Raw genomic sequence first — 18,776 nt, forward strand, 5'->3', positions numbered from 1 at the left:
CATAAAACTAATGACTTTAGAAGTCTTTTAAAAACAATTAGAGAGCATGTTCTTATTCCCTACAATTTGACAAACTTACCAACACACATGGACATGTGCCACCTACTGAAGCATGGCCTTTTCTTTCCCACGTAACCCACGCCAATAATGAAAACCAAAATTCATATCCTTAAACACAAAATGCATTCCTCCCACCAAAGATCCTGGTTCAACACTTCTACAGTTAAACAAAATTAATTCCACTCTCAAAATGCACTGACCCTAAGCTTTCAGCAAACACTCCACTGCAGAGATTGCTGTCACTATTTACAAATCCTTGAAATTGTATTTGGCTAAAACCCCTTGCACTTGCTGTATCACTATTTCTCAGTAAGTGTGCGCTCATTCCCATCAGAGCAGAAGGAACAGCGGCTACTCACTGGGAATCTCTGGGGTCCCACAGCAGGTCTCGGCTGGCTCGGAACTGGCAGCAAGGGCACTGCAAGAAAAACCTCTCGTTACAAATAGTATCACTTCACATCCAAACTCACCAGAGCAGGAAGACAGCATATGATGTTTAATAGAACATACATATTATGTGATACATTATGTTTACACTTAAGCTAAATAGTTAATATTTTTAAATTCCATGAAATGGAAAAGTAGTTTTCCTTTTGGCATACAATAGAAGCTTAAATTTTTTATTTTTAATATTTGAATATTTATTTATTTTATTTGAAAGGCAGAGTTACAGGGAAGACAGAGAGAGAGAGAGAGAGAGAGAGAGAGAGAGAGAGAGAGAGAAACACAGATATTTCAACCGGTAGCTCACTCCCCAAACAGCTGCAATGGCCCAGGATGAGCAAGGCCAAAGCCAGGAGCCAGAAACACCACCTGGATCTTCTACATGGGTAGAAAGGGCCCTAATCCTTGGCCATCTTCCACTGCTTTCCCAGGCACATTAGCAAGGATCTAGACTGGAAGTGGAACAGCCAGGATTTCAACCAGTGCTCATATGGAATGCTGGAGTAGCTGCCACAACTCTGGACTGAAGGAACCTTAAATTTCAGGGGCCAGCGTTGTAGCATAGTGGGTAAAGCTGCCACCTGCAGTGCCAGCATCCCATATGAGCACCAGTTCAAGTCCCAGCTGCTCCACTTCCGATCCAGCTCTCTAGCATGGCCTGGGAAAGCAGTAGAAGATGGCCTAAGTTTTGGGCCCTTGTACCCACTTGGGAGATCCAGAAAAAGTTCCTGGTTCCTGGCATGAAATCAACACAGCTCTGGCCACTGTGGCCAATTGGGGAGTGCACCACTGGATGGAAGACCTCTCTCTCGCTCTGTCTCTCTGCCTCTGTAACTCTTTCAAATAAAATAAATAAATCCTTTAAAAAATTTCAGTAATGAATTACTATTTAGAATTAATGTAGTTCACAACAAAGACAGTATTCTTCTAAAGAAAGACATTTTTTCATACTCATATTTAGATTATTTAAAGACTATTGAGCTCCAATTACACTCTCATATCCTAATCATATACAAATTGAAAATCATCTAGAATCATCAAAGTGAGGGGAGAAGGGAGGGAGGAAGTGAAGCAAGCAGAGAACAGAAAATAGCACACCCTGAGAACTGGAGAAAACGCTCACATACCCTCATAAAAACCATTAACTAAACAATCTACTATTCCAAGACTTTCAGGTCATTTACAGTTTTTAAACAAGCAGAACTATCATCAAGCTTCCATCAGAACAAAGAAAAAAATTATTTTTTAAAAGACATTTTAAAATGTCAAAGTAAAGCCGCTACCTCCAACGCTGGCATCCCATATGGGTGCCAGTTCATATCCTGGCTGCACCACTTCCAATCCAGCTCCCTGTTAATGGTCTGGGAAATGCCCCAAGCGTTTGGACCCCTGTCACCCACATGGGAGTCTTGGAAGAAGCTCCTGGCTCCTGGCTTCAGTGTGGCCCATTCTTGGCCATTGTGGCCATCTGGGAAGTGAATCCGTGGATGGAAGATATATTCTTTTGAATAAATAAACAAATCTTGGTGTCGGTGCTGTGGCATAGCGGGTAGAGCCGCCGCCTGCAGTGCCAGCATCCCATATGGGTGCTGGTTGGAGTCTCAGCTGCTCCACTTCTGATCCAGCTCTCTGCTATGGCCTAGGAAAGCAGTAGAAGATGGTCTAAGTCATTAGGCCCCTGCACTCGCGTGGGAGACCTGGAAGAAGCTCCTGGCTTCAGTTTGGCACAGCTCTGGCCATTGTGGCCATCTGGAAAGTGAACCAGCAGATGGAAGACCTCTCTCTGTCTCTGCCTCTCCTTCTCTCTCTGTGTAACTTTGACTTTCAAGTAAATAAATAAATCTTTAAAAATAAATAAATAAGCAAATATTAAAAAAATAAAAAAGACATTTCATAGTAAAGAAGACACTAGATGTCAGTTTCGTAACTGGGGGCTTTGAAATTTACATGCCATTGTGCTCTTGATTTTCAAAAGAAACCACCTAAGAACATGCTATATCAGTCATAAACATTCATCTAAGAAGCTCTCAGAGGGGGGCCAGCCCTGTGGTATAATGCAGTGCTGACATTCCATAAGGGTACCAGTTCAGGTCCTGACTGCTCCACTTTCAATCCAGCTCTCTACTATGGCCTGGGAAAGCAGGAAGATGGAAGATGGCCCAAGTGCTCAGACCCCTGCACCTGCATGGGAGACTCAGAAGAGGCTTCAGGCCCCTGGCTTTGGATTGGCCTGGCTATGGCCATTGCGGCCATTCTGGGAGTGGATGGAAGATCTATCTTTCTTTCTCTGCCTCTGCCTCTCTGTAACTCTTTCAAAGTAAATCTTTAAAAAAAAAAAAAAAAAAAAGTCCACTTATACATATCACATAGTTTGTATTACACCATATTTTGTATTTAAGAAATTTCTGGTAAATGAGAAATACAGAGATGATACATAAATAAACAAACTATTGATATTATTTTAAACATGCAGTGCTAGGGGATCAGCGAGATGGCTCGCAACCAAGCTGCCAGCTGGGGTGCCAGCACCTCGGGAAGGAGTACTTGCCTGGGGCCTAGTCCCAGCTTTGCTCCCCATCCAGCTTCCTGCTAATCCGTTCTCTGGGAGGTAGGAGGTAATGACTCAAGTGTCTGGGTCCCTGCTGCCATGTGGGAGCCCTGCACTGAGTTCCTGCCCAGCCCTAATCCAATCCAGCCCAGCATGCTGCAGGCATTTGGGTGGACCGGCAGATGGCAGCTCTCTCCAACTCTCTCTGCCGCTCCAGAAAAACAAAAAGTTAAGAGTAAACTATTTGGAGACGACACTGGGGCTCAGAGGGTTCTGCTGACACTTTTGACACCAGCATTCCGTATCAGAGCACCAGTTTCTGTCCTTGCTACTCCACTTCCAATAAGCTCTCTGCTGATGCACCTGGAAAAACAGCAGAAGACGGCCCCAGTGCTTAGGCCCCTGCACCCACATGGGAGACCTGGATGGATGGAGTTCCAGGCTTCTGGCTTGGGCCTGGCCCAGTCTTGGCTGTTGCAGTCATCCAGGGAGAGAACCAGCAATTGGAAAAATTTTGTCTCCCTCTCTCTGCAACTCTTTCAAATAAACTTTTAAAAAGATTCAAAAGAAAATTCTCTGTGACACACAGAAAGAAAAAACTAGAGATTCTCTGATCTCAGAAGATTATGATGAAGTTAAAAAAAAAAACTATTTTTAAATAATATAATAAAACTTTTTAAAATTAAGCACCAAATATAAAATGCTCAACTCTTCAATAAGTCTATCATATGTCACTTATATAAACCCAGAATTTAAATGCCAATAGCTAAAAAGGGGGCGATGGGTGGCACTGTGGTATACTGGGTTAAAGGCCCCACCTGCAGTTCTGGCATGCCATATGGGCACCAGTTTGATCCTGGCTGCTCTACTTGAATCCAGCTCCCTGCCAATGCAGCTGGGGAAGCAAAAGAAGAATGGTCTAAGTCCTTGGACCCCTGCACCCACATGGGAGACCCAGAAGAAGCTCCTGGCTCCTGGCTTCAGATTGGTTCAACTCCAGCCATTTCAGCCATTTGGGGTGTGAACCAGCAGATGGAAGACTTTCTCTCTCTCTCTACTTCTCTCTGTAACTCTTTCAAATAAATAAAATAAATATTTTTTTTAAAGTTTTAAAAATGCCTGCTTTAAAAATAAATAAATGCCCATACCTATCAAATGATCCCCAATAAAATGAAATGAGAAAAACATAACCTGCTTTTTCTAGGAGATAAAGAGCAAAAACACTGGGGTGGGATCTCTCAGAATAAATCTTAGAAAGCATCTAAGGGGCTGGCACTGTGATGCAGCAGGCAAAGCCACCACCTGAAACATTAGCATCTCATGTTAGAATGCCAGTTCAAGTCTCACCTGCTCTGTTTCTGACCCAGAGCCCTTTTAACGTACCTGGGAAAGCAGCAGACAATGTCCCAAGTACTTGGGCCCCGCCACCCATGTGGGAGACCTGAATGCAGTTCCTGGCTCCCAACTTCAGCCTGGCCCAGCCCTGGCAGTTGCAAACATTTGAGGAGTAATTTAGTGAACAGATCTCTTTCTTTCTCTCTCTCTCCCCTCTCTGTCATTCTGCCTATCAAATAAATAAGTCTGTTTTTTTTTTTTAAGGTTCTGAAGAGCTAGCAATTTTATAAAACATCAACATCTCTTTTTTTAGAAAATAAACTATATTAAAAAAACAAAAAGAGACAACAGAGCAAAAAAGGCTAACAGAAAACAAAAGGGAATAGCTAAAACAGGTGTGAGCAGACAGATTAGACACCTGGCTCCGTCCAGAGAATCCCTTGATCAGAATATGCAGGTGTCTGCAAACCATCTGGTATGGTTTAGATAATAGTTTGGGTGTCTCCCAAAGGCTCATGTATTGGGGCTTGGTCCCCAACGTCTTACATTAAGGTTTATGGAACAAAGTTCACGGTTAATAGATGAAGGGTGGAGATTTGATCTGATCCGCATCTAGATGTGCCCAGGTTTTAGGCCACTAGGGTGTGCCTTCAGAAGGTAGCTTTTACAGGAGGGTTGGTTATAAAAGCTGAGCTCTGCTTGGCTGCTCTCTCTGCCTCCTAGCTTGCCACACGATCTTCCTTCTGCACACATCCTGCCAGCCATCACCTTCACCAGACACCAGATCAATGAGGCTATCTGATCGTGGACTGCAAAGCTTCAAAACCACGAGCCAAATAAACCTTTTTACTTTATAAGCTAGCTTCTCTCAGACTGTAGTAATGAAGAGTTGAATACGCCATCCCGAACAGGCTGTGCAGTTAGCTATATTTGCTAGGAAGACAATGGGCCTAGGCAGCTGTTTCCTTACACCAATGAAAGCAGAAGAGAAGTTGCAATATTAGAGACCAGTCTAATTGAACTTGAAAATTTATTATTTAGATCTCTGTCCCATGTAATTAATGAACTAATTTAGCTTTCAATTTATTGCAATAACTATAGTAGCAGCCAAATGTCCACCAAAAGTAGTTAAATAAATTATAATCTAATATTCTTCATCCTCAAAAAGGAAATATATGCAATCAGGAAAAGATGTGGACATACTGTTAACATTTTTAAAAAATATTGTGTAATGTACTTCTGTGCATAAAGTAGGAAGTCACTGGTTTAATCTATCATGCACAAACAGGACCTCTCAGTACTCAGTCCCTCTCAAAAACAACTGTGGATTTCTATTTAAGCTCATAATATTCTCTAAGGAATAAACAACTGCTTCAAGTGTTTTGTAGCAAAGACAATTTTCCCATCTCCTGCACCAGTGTACAAGATCAAAGATGTACTAAAGAGTAGGAGTGTGCAGCACTAAAGATTCTGACTTCAAGATAAAAATATAAAAAACCGTCTAGCTGGTTCTAAGAGTTCAGAAACTTTTTCAGAAAGTGAATCATGTATTTCCTGAATTCGACGTGAGCTTTGGGGTGCAAAGTCTGCATCCTACACTTGTTAGAGTGAGGACTTTAAGCAAGGGATACCATTTACATACCTAGGGGTTTCCTTATAGCTTACCACTTTGTGGTTCTGATACTATTTGTTTTTGTTAAGCTAAACAGTTGCCATTTTATCAAGTGATAGTTTTCCACTAAATGCTACAAGGAAGTACACAAGAATAACAAATGCTGGCTTAAGTAAAATTATTCCAAAAAATTAAATCTATTGTAGGTCCACATGTAGGAAAACAATTGTAGATAATATGCAAATAATGATTTTATTGAGAGCCAGCCTCCCCCTTCACACACACATATGTGTTCACTAGACTACTAAGAGACACAGTTGCTGTTCTGGCTGGTGATGCATTCAACGTTCCTGCCCTTCAACAGCTCAGGTAAGAGAATGAGGAGAGCAGGTGATTGTTCTAACACAGGGAGAGAAGAGCTATGCCAGTAGCCAGGGGACATACACTGGAGTCAGTCAAGAGGAGTCAGGAAGACTCAAAGGAGAGTAACCATGCTTCACAACCTCACGTTTCTCTGCCAGGCAAACGGCCTGGTGTACAACAGAAGCAGTCTCCTGATGGTGGCGTAGACACTGTCAAGAGGGGTCCCTAACCTCACCCATTCCAAACCAGCCTGTCACTGTCACAGGCCTCTGCTTTAAGCCCACAAAGGAACTTCATCAAGTTCTTGGCCCAAGTATAACAGCACAAGAGAGCCCCAGCTCCAGATCACATACCATCTTCCACATTTTAAGTCCCATCTAGGGTTCTCCCAACTGAAACTTCTCTGCTGCACCCTTTGGAAACCCAAGTACAGCATCATCAGAGCCCACAATATCCTTTGGCTCCCTTACTTCCTACTCTAAAATCTAGCTCTCCCGAGGCCCTCCTGGGTAACAGATGCTCTTCTCTCACAGTCTCAGGGTCAAAGGTCTAGGAGTGGGACGGGCTCCTTCCTGATTTCACCACTGTTCCAAAACCTAGCCCTGACCCTGTGTCATCAGATGACACCCGACCACCTACTGTTCCTCTGAGGTCTCAGGGAGTCTGACTTCGGGCTTACTGCCAGTGTCTTTAGCACTCATCTTGTCTTTAAGTCAACCCTGAGTAAACGCAGAGGTGAGCTCTCCTGCACTCTGCCTGCCTCACAGTTCCGTGTCAGCACAATCCCAGTCTTGGCGGCCACCTTATCAGTAACGGCCACCTTTCCTTCTGCAGTCTCCATGCAGCAGCTCACTTGTCAGTACTATCTTCTATCTTTCCACCTTACTCCCTGGAGGACCCTGCCTTGACCACTGCCTCCTCCTCACTGTCTCCTCCTCTTCCCCCTGTATCTACCTTATCCTTCAGGGCCCATACTATAGGCACTGCTTCTCTTCTACTGCTTTTTAAAAACACAGTCTTAGTAAATCCAACTTTCTATTCCACACCCAACACTGTGAGGTGTAGGTAAACAGAGGTGGAGAGACACAACTACAATGACTGATCTTACCTCAGATTAAAGACCACTACCCAAGTGCTCAGCACTCTGCTCTACCCTGCGCACATCCACTCTTCATCCCCAGAGGATGATATCTTAACTTTTCTCCTCAGACCTTCTCTGTTTCCTCCTACATCACATTCTGAGCTGCTTGTTACTCATGGAGAAAATGAAGCCATCCAGAAAGAACTTACACACTATCCACCAATCTACCCATCGGCATTGCCACCTCACTGTCTGCCCCAACTGTGGAGGGCCCACTGTCCCTGCATCTCAGGAGTCCACCTCTGCAACTGGTCCTGTGACAATGAGCTTTCCCTCTTGCCTGCACCAAAAGTTCACAATGTAAGTTTTCCCATCTTAAATTAAAAAAAAAAATTAAAAAAAAAACTGTCTCTCAAGCCCATTTCTTCTCACCAATTACCATCAAATTATTTTAACAAAACACCATCAAAGCCTTATCAATCCAATGATCTCCAATTCCATGTCCCATCTCAAGTCAGGCTAATACTTCCTCCACCTTACCAAAACCACCTGTCAAGATCCCTAACATCAGGACCAGGATTGTGGCATAGCAGGTAAAGATTCTGCCTGCAATGCCAGCAGCTCACATGGGAACTGGTTCATGTCCCAGCTGCTCCACTTCCAATCCAGTTCCCTGCTATGTGGCCTGGGAAAGCAGTGGAAGATGGCTCAAGTGTTTGGGCCCCTGTTCCCCTGTGGGAGAACCTGATAAAGATCCTGGCTCACCGCTTCAGACTGGCCCAGCCCTGGCCATTGCAGCCATCTAGGGGAATGAACTAGCAGACAGGAGAAATCTCTCTCCCCTCCCCTCCCCTCCCCTCCTCTCTCTCTCTCCCGCTCTGTGTGTGTGTGTGTGTGTTTCCCTGCAACTCTGACTTTCAAACAAATAAATAAATCTTAAAAAAAAAAAAAAAGTCCCCAACATCTTCTTACCGTGAAGTACTGTATGCACTGATGAGCAGCAGGCCCACGCCAAGGCCATCAGCTTCCTCAGCACCTTCCTCCTCTCAGCAACCATGCCAGACAACCTTCTCAGCCCTGCTCTCATGGTGACGCCCAGGTTCCCATCCATCATCTTCCTCACACAACAACACTTTTTCTCCATAGCTCTAGAACCATCTACAGGCCAACAAGCCCCTACCTCATCCTTTGAGCCCAGATTCCTCATCTGAATTCAACCAAGTACGTACTTAGCCACTCCAGCCACATGTCTAGCTGGTATCTCCAATTTCCCACATCCAGAAAGAATTTGTGGTCCCCTATCTCAGGTGATGGCACTCCATCCCTTCAGGTGCTCAGGGCCACCTAGAATCATTCTTGCCTCCTTCTCTCTCTCACTGTCTTCTATCAGTAACTCCTACTTGGCTCCACCTCCCAACGTCACCAGCATCTAACTCCCCATAGTCACCCCATCACACTGACCAGGGCAACTTTCCTCTGCTTCCTGGTCTCCTGCAGTCACCTCCTAACTAGACATCATTGCCGTGACATGGCCTACCCACACACACAGAAGTATGCCGATCCTTTAAGATAAACCAGACCTTCTCATTCCCACATTCAGATCCTGTGTTTGGGCATCCATTTGGCTCAGAGTCAAAGCCAAGGTATTTGTGTGGCTCAGAATCCTACAGACCCAGTTCTACATCCTTGCTCTGCTTTCATCACCCTATTGAAGCCATTTGTGGCTTTTTGCTTGCTCAAACACATAAGACATGGTCTCACCTTGAGCAAGCCCCTTGTGCCTGCTGAACCCCCTGCCTGTAGCCTTCTTCTGTCAAACAGCCATGAAATCCTTCATCTCCCACCCGCTCAGTGAAGGCCAGCCTAATCACTCTACTGCACATGCGACTGACCCCTCTCTCCCATCCTGCTCTATTTCTCATCTTCAAATCCTCAGTTATCACGTTTACCGCTGACTGGCTCAGGTACACAGGAAGATCATGGCAGCAGAAAAGTGTTGGCCGTTCTATTCTCCAATATAACTCACACAGCAGGAATACAGTGCTAGCTCAGGAAATGTGTATTATCAGATGCATGAAAACACCCTTCACATGAACTGTTCTCAAACAGTATTCTAGCTTCAGGAACAAGTTTGTGAAATAGTAACATCAGCAATTCTTTAGCCACAATTAATATTTAAAAGATGGGCTTGTCCATCTGACCGGAACCACAGGGGCACAGAAGTGGAACCGGACAAGGACACTCACCACTGCAAACATTTGCGTCATCAAGTTCAGGACATCACAAGTCAGACATTTCGACCACTGCCTCTAGTATAGTCTTTAATTCAGAATGTTCTCTATTTTCCATTCAATTGTAAAAATAAGAGACACATTATCACAGAACTAAATTTGGGAGGCACATATTACTACAATAGAAGTAAATGTGGCCCATCAAACCAGAGTAAGTGCTTGGGAAAGGCACCAAAGGAAACTACAGCCTTACCAACTTCAATGTGACAATCATTTTGCACGGCAAAGGTGCCAATGAGGTACACAAATGCCTTCAGATGCACAGTAGCCTACAACATTACAGGAGTGAAAGAAAACACGTACCTTGAACAGGAGTCACTACGGTCCCCTTGAAGTGCGGGTTGATGTGTATGTTCTTGGGTTGCTGTGGAGTTACAGGAGGAGGGGTCATCATTATTCTCGGGGTCTCTATCTGGGGAGGCATATGCATTCCCTGAGGTGGGGAGGGGTGATGTGGGTGCTGCAAGGGAAGCAGAGGCTGCAGCTGCTGCTGCTGGAACAGGCTTCGGATTGGCTGCTGCTGAGGAGGTGGCGGTGGTGGCGGAGGGGGAGGCTGAGGCTGTGGAGGAGGAATTAGTCTTGGAGAGTGAGTCTAGAAATCACACAAAAAAGAAAAATTCACAGAAATCAACATTTAGCATAAAAGTTAAACAATGCTGACATGCTACAAATTTATAAATTGAAGTTTAAAAGTTACAATTTAAGAAGTAAATTTACAGTAATATCTTCTATAAAAAACAGAGGAGGGGAGCGGGAAAGAAGCTGTTCCACCTGTTCTTAATGAGGGCTACACTGTCTCACAGTCAAGTCAATCTAAAGGCAAGGAGGGGGAAAATGGCAGTCCCCAAACACCAAGCATGAGATTTGAAAGAAAAATCTCAGCTTAGCAAACCAAACTGCCCACAACGAGCAAGGCACCTTGCTGGGAACAGAACAGAAGCCACCACAGACCCTCACTGCACAGTCAATCCTGCTCCCCCTTCAAGAAATCTCAGACAGAGAGGGGCATGCCCATGTAACCCTGCTCCAGAAATGAGGTCTAACAAAAGACTGCGGCTGAAAGGCATCACATCTCTGAGGAGATGGGAGAAAGCTGCTTTAAGATGGCTACTGAGGAAGGAAGGGAAGAGAGGTGCCAAGCAGCCCAGAAGAAGGAAAAACCCACCTCTGGGAAAGCTAGGAGGGGCTAGGATAGCCACAGCACATAAGCAGAGAAGCAAGGACGGTGAGGGTACGGAGGCGCAAAGCGGTCAAACATGGCGGGGAGGAAGGTGATTGTTTTGTTGAACACAGTCATTAGAGGAGAGAGAATCAACATCAGCACCGATAGCTGTCATGTACTAAGCCCTCCTCATGTCTGAGGTACACAAAGTACTGACCTAGGTACTTGGGCCCTAGTTATCAACCTCCTTTCACTAAGATAAAGTACCTGGTAAGCAGAAAAATTGGAACTGAAGTTCAAACAATCTGATTCAACAAGTTTCATTTCTAACCACTAATCAAACTGCCCACATAATCAGCAGTAGGATACTACTAAATCAATCGTGATTTAACAAGCAGGTTCCCTGGGACAATGCCAAGTAACAGAGAAATCTGAATTCCGAGTGAATGCTTCCTTAAGATGCCATGTGCAACACGTATAATGAGGACCTCCTCCCTGACTATCCCCCCTGAGTACGAAGATGATCACTCACAGTTGTGGGTGAGATGCAGTGGCATAACGGAGATGGAAGAGGACAGACCATTTAACAAGATATGTCAAGAGATGAATGGAAGAAATGGCCCCAGTCTGGCAAAGAGCAAGGAGACATTTCAGACAAACGATGCGTAGCATTTTAAAACCAAATGGTATACGACCTTGGCTGGCCTATTTTTACCTTGGGGAATACTTTTCTGAAGATTTCAGTACAAGGTTAAATCCACTGCTGTTCACTCTCCCAGAATCCAGTATGCTATTCCCTACATATCTGCACTTACACTTTTAATTAAAAATAAAAATGGAAGAGAGGAGAAAGGGAGATTAAATGAGAGAAAGCAGGGGCAGTTTTAGAATATAAGTGATTGCACTCAAAATCTCATCCACCCAAAGAAGAGCTCAAGCAATCTGATGTTCAAGGCCCCAGAGCGGGGTCTGACACCATTCAGTGCATGATTCAGGACAGTGATGAATGCAGGGAGCAAGGACTGGCCGAGGAAAGCAATGGGTACAGGCAGAGATGGAGCCAGGAATCTTCCCTCCACAATGCTGCAGGTGAGAGCAGAGGAGCTGGAGAGCTCGGGAGCGCAGAGTTCGGAGACTCAGAGGTGTCCGTGATTCGGGAGCAGGGAAGCAGCAGGTTCACTTCAGACAGCCCTGATTTCCTCAGCGAACTGGCAATGATGAAACACCATCAACTACGAGATTAGCCCATAACTCACATTCAAAGCTGGTTTATTCCTGTACCTAGTTAGCGCTCACAGGCCAGCTCATCCACGTTAGACTAGATGTCACAGATGCAATATCATAATCCGGATTCAGGTCAACTAAGGAGGTCAGTGGGTTTCCCAGGATCTCAGAGACACAATTACGCAAAAACCAGTCTCCCAAGAGGCCAAAATAACTAACGGACAGGGGGTAGGGAAAGGGGAAAGTTGAGACACAAAAGGCTCAGCCTTGTTGATATTAAAGATGCTTAAGAACAAAAACAGCTGCATGAGCAAATAGCACAGTGACATGATGTCATCAAATACTGTGTGCTATGTGCAGCCCACCTACTTCTACTCCCTTTTACAGCAAAATTGGAGTTCTCATACAAAAATAAAACTTCACCCTTTCTACTTAGTTATTTCACAAATGGAAGGACATCTAAAATGTAAGATCTCGACACAGAGGCAACACAGTCTTCCCCTAAATTAGGATAAAAATCCAGAGGAACATATGATATAGATATAGATAGGTATATAGATATATAATGCATTTTTGTTTGAAGATTAACTTCTGAGAGAAAAAGCCTTACATTCCTAAAACTTAACTAAATTAACAAAAAGTTACAAATCCTGTCTCTGCCTCTGTGATACCCCAGTAGAAATTCAAATTACAACTTATTCCTAAATTATGGAAAGTTTTTAAGGACAGGGTAAGATATCACCGTAAGAAAAACTGCTGTTTAAGGAAAAACCCAAGGTAAACAATATAATGGAAACACATTTTTGTAAAATAAACTAGTGCCTCAATCAAATGTGTACTAACTTCTGGCCTACACATGCAGTGCACTCGAGAGAAGCACCTTTAGAGGCACAAGAGAACAGCAAGGCTCCGCTGCTCATCTCTGGGGACACCAATTGTTCCATGGGTTCTTCCTTGGCAAGTCATGACATACGATTATTTTTTACTTCCAGATTACTTGAAGGGCTGAATTTCCAAGAGAGTGTGTATGAAATCACGTCACAAACTAAAAAGCAGAACCTCAGCCATTACTCCTATAACTAAAATTTAACTTCAGACTAAGACATAAACACGAAATACGATACACATAAAAGTATACTCCCATTTCTTCTTTAAGTTTTAAGGCCATCCGAGTAAAATCAAAAGAATGGCCATCTATCTGAATAAAACTGTAAGAATTACCACAACAGGAGGCTGTGTAGGCAACAGAGCGGGCCGGTGATCTTTCATCCTCCCCCTGTCACTGGTATCTCTCCTCTGGTCTCCCATTCCACGACACATCAAAGAGCCGCCTCTCCTTCCACCCCGCCTGGAACCATAGCGTCCCTGTTTATGCTGTCGCTCTCTTTCTTCGAATTCAAGCAATGCAGCTTTGGCTTCTGCTGAAAGCTCTATTTGAAAAGATGCATAAGTGTTAGATTTCTTCAAATGGCCCAAACTAGGTTTATAGGGAGAAAATAGGAAAGAGGTACATGAGAACAAAACTTTAGAACAGCAAATGACTTACCCTCAAATAAAAGTAAACTAGCAGTAACAAGAACTTATAACCCATTAGTGAAATCTATTTCATAAAGACAAGTTTTCCTTGAGACTACTAAAATGTGTTGAATAAAGCTGAAATGAAGGGGCTGAAGTTAAATTTAACCATTGCCCTTAACCTATTAGACATTTTGCAATCATTTACTGTCACTCAAGTAGATGACACTGGTCAAGAACTATCTCAACTGTCCCATACCAACTGGATTTTCTTATTAAAGCCAGGAGAGAGAAGGGCATAAGGACTAAAAAGAAAAGCAAGAGGAAGGGGAAAGGAAAGCAAATTCCCAATTATTTATATCTGGGAACTAAACTCTTTGGAGTAACGTTTTACCCAGGAGTTTAGAGGCCAGGTTACGATGCCTACATCCCATTTCAGGATGCCCGGGTTCAACACTGGCTCTGGCTCCTACCTCTAGCATCCTGCTAATACAAGCCCTGGCAGGCAAAGTTGGTGATGGCTCCAGTGATTGGGATCCTGTGGGAAGTCAAGTATTCGGGGAGTGAACCAACAAACAGGAACTCCTCTCTCTGCCTCTCAAATAACTGGACAATAAAATAACACATAACAGTGCGGCGGTTAAGCCACCACTCCCGGCTGCCCCGCTTCTGAAGCCGCTTCCTACTAATGCCCTGGCAAGGCAGCAAAAGATGGCCTAAGTGTTTTGGGCCTCTACTACCCTTGTGGGAGCCCCAGATGGAGCTAGAGCTCTGGGCTTCAGATTGGCCGAGTCCTAGATGCTGTGGTCACTTTGTGAGTGAACCAATGGATGAAAGACAGCCCTCTCTGCTTTGTCTGATGCTCTACCTTTCAGATACATAAATCTTTTTTAAAAAAAAAATTAATGAACTCACTCTGAAGACAAATTATTAAAGGTAACTTCATTAAGAATAGAAAACTCATTTAATATTATTTGCTTTCAAATGTTCATATTTTAAATAAAACATTAAGAAAAAGGATATCTCACATCTATACAGTCTGATACGGAAGCCATATCAGATTAGAGCAAAGTAGCAGAAGGAAAAATATTAAACATTTGTGGAGCATCTAGTAATTCAATGCATTACAGATACAAAACACATGGGCACTGGCCCAAAAAAACTTCTCACAGTTCTTCTAAGTTCCTAAGGGAAAAAAACTGGTTTGTCCCAATAGGGTCCCTTTATTTTACAATAATATCTAAACAGTGACAAAGGATCTAATATTAATAATAAAATCTGTTTTCTGAAGATGTCACTGAGGGGCCAGTGTTATGGTACAGGTTAAGCCACTGGCTGTGATGCAGACATTCCATATGAGCATAAGCACTGGTCTGAGTATCGGCTGTTCTACTTCTGATCTAGCTCCTTGCTAATTCACCTGGGAAAGCAGCGCAAAATGCCCCAAGTGCTTGGGCCTATGTCACCTACACAGGCGATCCAAATACCAGAGTTCCTGGCTCCTGACTTCAGTCTGGCCCAGCTGCAGTTGTTGCAGCCATTTGAGGGATAAAGATACTCATTCATTCTCTCTCTCTCTCTGCCTTTCAAATAAATAAATAGATCTTAAAAAAAAAAAAAAAAAGTTAGTGAATGGAGCCAGCGCCGTGGCTCACTTGGTTAATCCTCTGCCTGCAGCGCCGGCATCCCATATGGGCACCGGTTCTAGTCCCGTTGCTCCTATTCCAGTCTAGCTCTCTGCTGCGGCCCAGGAGTGCAGTGGAGGATGGCCCAAGTACTTGGGCCCTGCACCCGCATGGGAGACCAGGAGGAAGCGCCTGGCTCCTGGCTTCGGATCGGTGTAGCTCCGGCCGTAGCGGCCTTTTGAGGGGTGAACCAACGGAAGGAAGACCTTTCTCTCTGTCTCTCTCACTGTCTAGCTCTATCTGTCCAAAAAAAAAAAAAAAAAATTGGTTATTGAGTACTGCTAAGAAGGCTTCTCATGCCTTCTTCCCCAGAGTCCACCCCCTACCTTGGATTCTACCATCATCATCATCTTCAAACTCTTTCAAAATCTTAAAGCTACATTTCATTTTCTTGAAATTGTTTTTATGGTATTCCCTTCCCCTTCAAATGAATCTCCACCCAATTCAAAAGAAAACTTAACCTCTTTTTAACCTGCAGACTTTTATTCTAATCTTGACTACATGATTGGTTCATACACACAATTTATGCGATGAATCAGCAATTATTTTTCTAGTGGTTCTGAGTGTCAAGATTAATTTCACTATCCCCAGTAATAAAATGGTTTCAAATGACATCTTTAATCAGCAAGTAAGAATGCTTTCCTCCAATTGAGACAAGCTGTCACAAAAGGTCAGCAAAATATGACAGGATGGAAATTACATTTGTAACTTCAACTGAAATGTTAATTTCCCTTTAAGTGTTTTCTGAACTATGTCCAGATTCTAAAGTAAAGAGATATAGCTCAATGCTACAAAGTTCACACTGTATTGTCCCTTTCTAAAGTGTTAACATATTTACATGTAAATAATTTTACAATAGTGGGAAATGTTTACAGGACATACAATTTGGCAAAATGAAAATAACAAAAGATAGACTGAGATTTCTTTTTACAAAGTAACTGAATCAAGACATTTTTGAAAACCATACAAATACAATGTCCACAGTATAATCCTAGAACAGAGTATGCTATAGCTGGCACTAATAATCTTGAACAGTTTATCACTAGTTGAAAATGTTTTTCCAACATATTCTTTACCTTAAATGAAATGAACTAAGGATATTATTTCCAAATAACATCATGTGGTCATAACAAGTAGGTTTTTTAGGCTAAAGCAATAAAATAATTTAATATATTGCATACGCCAATGAAACTTGGAATAACATAAAATCTGGCAACTTTTATATACATAATAAAAAAGCCTAACTAAAACAAAACCAATCTTTCATTTATGGCTTTCAAAGATAATCTACAGTTCATTTCTCAGGCCAGGAAAAAAAAAAAAAAAAAACCTGACATTTGAGGGAAAACGATCAATGACATCCCAGTTTTAGGGATCACCATGGACATTTTCTTTCAAAATAAATCACTCCCAGGTGGGGAATCATTTGGTACAGTGGTTAAAATGCCACTCAGGACACCTGTATCCTGTACCGGAATGCCTAGGTTTGACTCCTGGCTCCACTTGCAATTCCAGCTTCCTCCTGATGCTCACCCTGGGAGCCAGCAAGTGAAGACTCAAGTGGTGGGGTCCCTTCCATCCAAGTGGGAGATCCAGGTTCAGTTCCCAACTCTTGGCTTCAATCTGGCTCAGCCCTAACTGTTGCAGGCATTTGGAAAAATGAACCAGCAGATGGAGTGCAGGTTCTCTCTCCTTCTCTCATTACAAAAAAAAAAAGTCCTTTACACACGTATGTCCCACCAATACTACTCAATTGAGTTCCATGAGAGAATCAAAGTCCTTACACCCTATGGCATTCTTGGTACATAATAAACTAATGATTTTCTCAGCACGTAGTTTTATACCACTCTCGAGAACAGTCATTCCCATCTTTTTCTGTAAGGCTTAAATTCCAGAATCTTGACTGAGAAAAGAGCTAAGATCTTAACTCAGATGAAAACCTAAAATCCTATGTCTAATCCAACCTAAATTCAAAATACAAATCAATAGCTGTACATTGGGATTCTTAACTGCTGGGCCTGTGACAAATGAATTAGTGTTTCTCATATTTAAGGAAAATGTATTTGAATGTGAAGAAAAGACTAAAAGTAAGCAAAACTCCCTTTTAGATTTAAGATAACTCACTATTTCATATGTAATCCTTAAAAATCAGAAAAGAGGAATGTCAGAGCATTAGTTCTTTTTAAAGGGCAAAGTGTTTTCAATATTAATATCACAGCAAAGATCTGTATTAATATGTTCAAAGACATCATTTCCCAAGAAATATATTTCATATAAGACTATATAAAGTATACTCGTAGGAAGTTATAAAGAGTTATTAAACAACTTCATAAAATCAAATAAACAGAACTGCTGTTTCTATCACCAGGATCACATAATAAATTCATAGGTAAAATTTACCAAATATGAAACAACCTCTTTCTCAAAGAATATTTTCTTCACAAGTCAAATTGGTCATTTGGGGAAGATGCTAAAGATCTCAGGGAACCAATATTTTGACAGAAAAATCTTTTTTGTACTGAGGAGAATCTTTTGTACTGGAATCTAACTTTGTAGTTACTATTGTTGAACACTGAGCATTCTGAAGAGTTCACAAATATGAAAAAAAGGTACATTTAAGTATCATTTTCACTGTGTCCTATTATCTAACCATATTCTATACAAATGCATTCACATCCTTTTTGAATATTTCTAAGAATGGTAATAACAAAATGTTTATGCTTGTAGCCACTGTATCTCTAATTACATCAGACCCACTCCCCTCTATTGGAAGGGGGTCACCTGCCACTACAAACCAACTCCCTTCGAGACTCTTGTCTCTAAATTACACCACTACAAAGCTGTCAGGTGCCTTGAAAAGGAAAAAAAAAATTAAGCTTTTTGAATAAAATAAAAGTACAAATGACATCAGAAAGAAAGAAAGAAGGAAACAGACTTGAAAAGAGAAATGCACAGGAATGAAACAAAAATTATTAACAGAGGCAAGAACATTTAAGAACAATGACACTAACCAGAGCTTGGGTCAAGATAAAATGAACAAGGATGAGGTGGTCACACTGGGGGACCAGTGAAATAGGTACAGGCAGAGATGTATCATGGATCCTAGGAAGCTGGCAGAGAGCAGGAAAAGTGTTCCATGAAACGCAGTGACCCTACAGGGAGCTGACCGCCAAAGGGAAAGACCCCATTCCTAATGCTGCTTTCAAGTGATCTAATATTCTTAGACCTTATGGTTATCTAAGGGTGCTCTCAGTTATTATGCTTCTATACAAGAGGTTTTAAATTTATGCAAATCCACAGGCCAAATAATGAGGCCCAAGACAAAGAAGCACAAAAATGATGACTCACCACCTCTTCCTGCTCCTCCACCTCCTCCTCCCCGACCCCTGCCACTACAGCTACTGACTGGTTCAGAAAGGCACCTACATTGCTACCCATTGCTCTCCGTATTCAGTC

General features: G+C 42.6%; 1 protein-coding gene across 7 annotated transcripts in view; it reads right to left on the bottom strand.

The window, feature by feature from the left end:
* Positions 1-18,776, bottom strand: part of RBM33 (RNA binding motif protein 33) — a 154,951-nt gene that overhangs the window by 68,614 nt on the left and 67,561 nt on the right. For 5 of the 7 annotated variants that reach the window (XM_008263877.5, XM_008263875.5, XM_008263876.5 and 2 more), the window contains 3 exons: positions 13,342-13,550; positions 10,038-10,326; positions 420-478 (listed from right to left, as the gene is read on the bottom strand). In XM_008263877.5, the coding sequence (XP_008262099.1) occupies positions 420-478; positions 10,038-10,326; positions 13,342-13,550 (557 nt within the window). The remainder of the gene's footprint in view (positions 1-419; positions 479-10,037; positions 10,327-13,341; positions 13,551-18,776) is intronic. The other 2 variants (XM_070077227.2, XM_070077226.2) reach the window with 1 other exon arrangement.

The sequence above is a fragment of the Oryctolagus cuniculus genome, chromosome 7, assembly GCF_051225735.1.
Source record: "Oryctolagus cuniculus isolate XC-2025 breed Fujian yellow rabbit chromosome 7, ASM5122573v1, whole genome shotgun sequence".
NCBI classification, from domain to species: Eukaryota; Metazoa; Chordata; class Mammalia; order Lagomorpha; family Leporidae; genus Oryctolagus; species Oryctolagus cuniculus.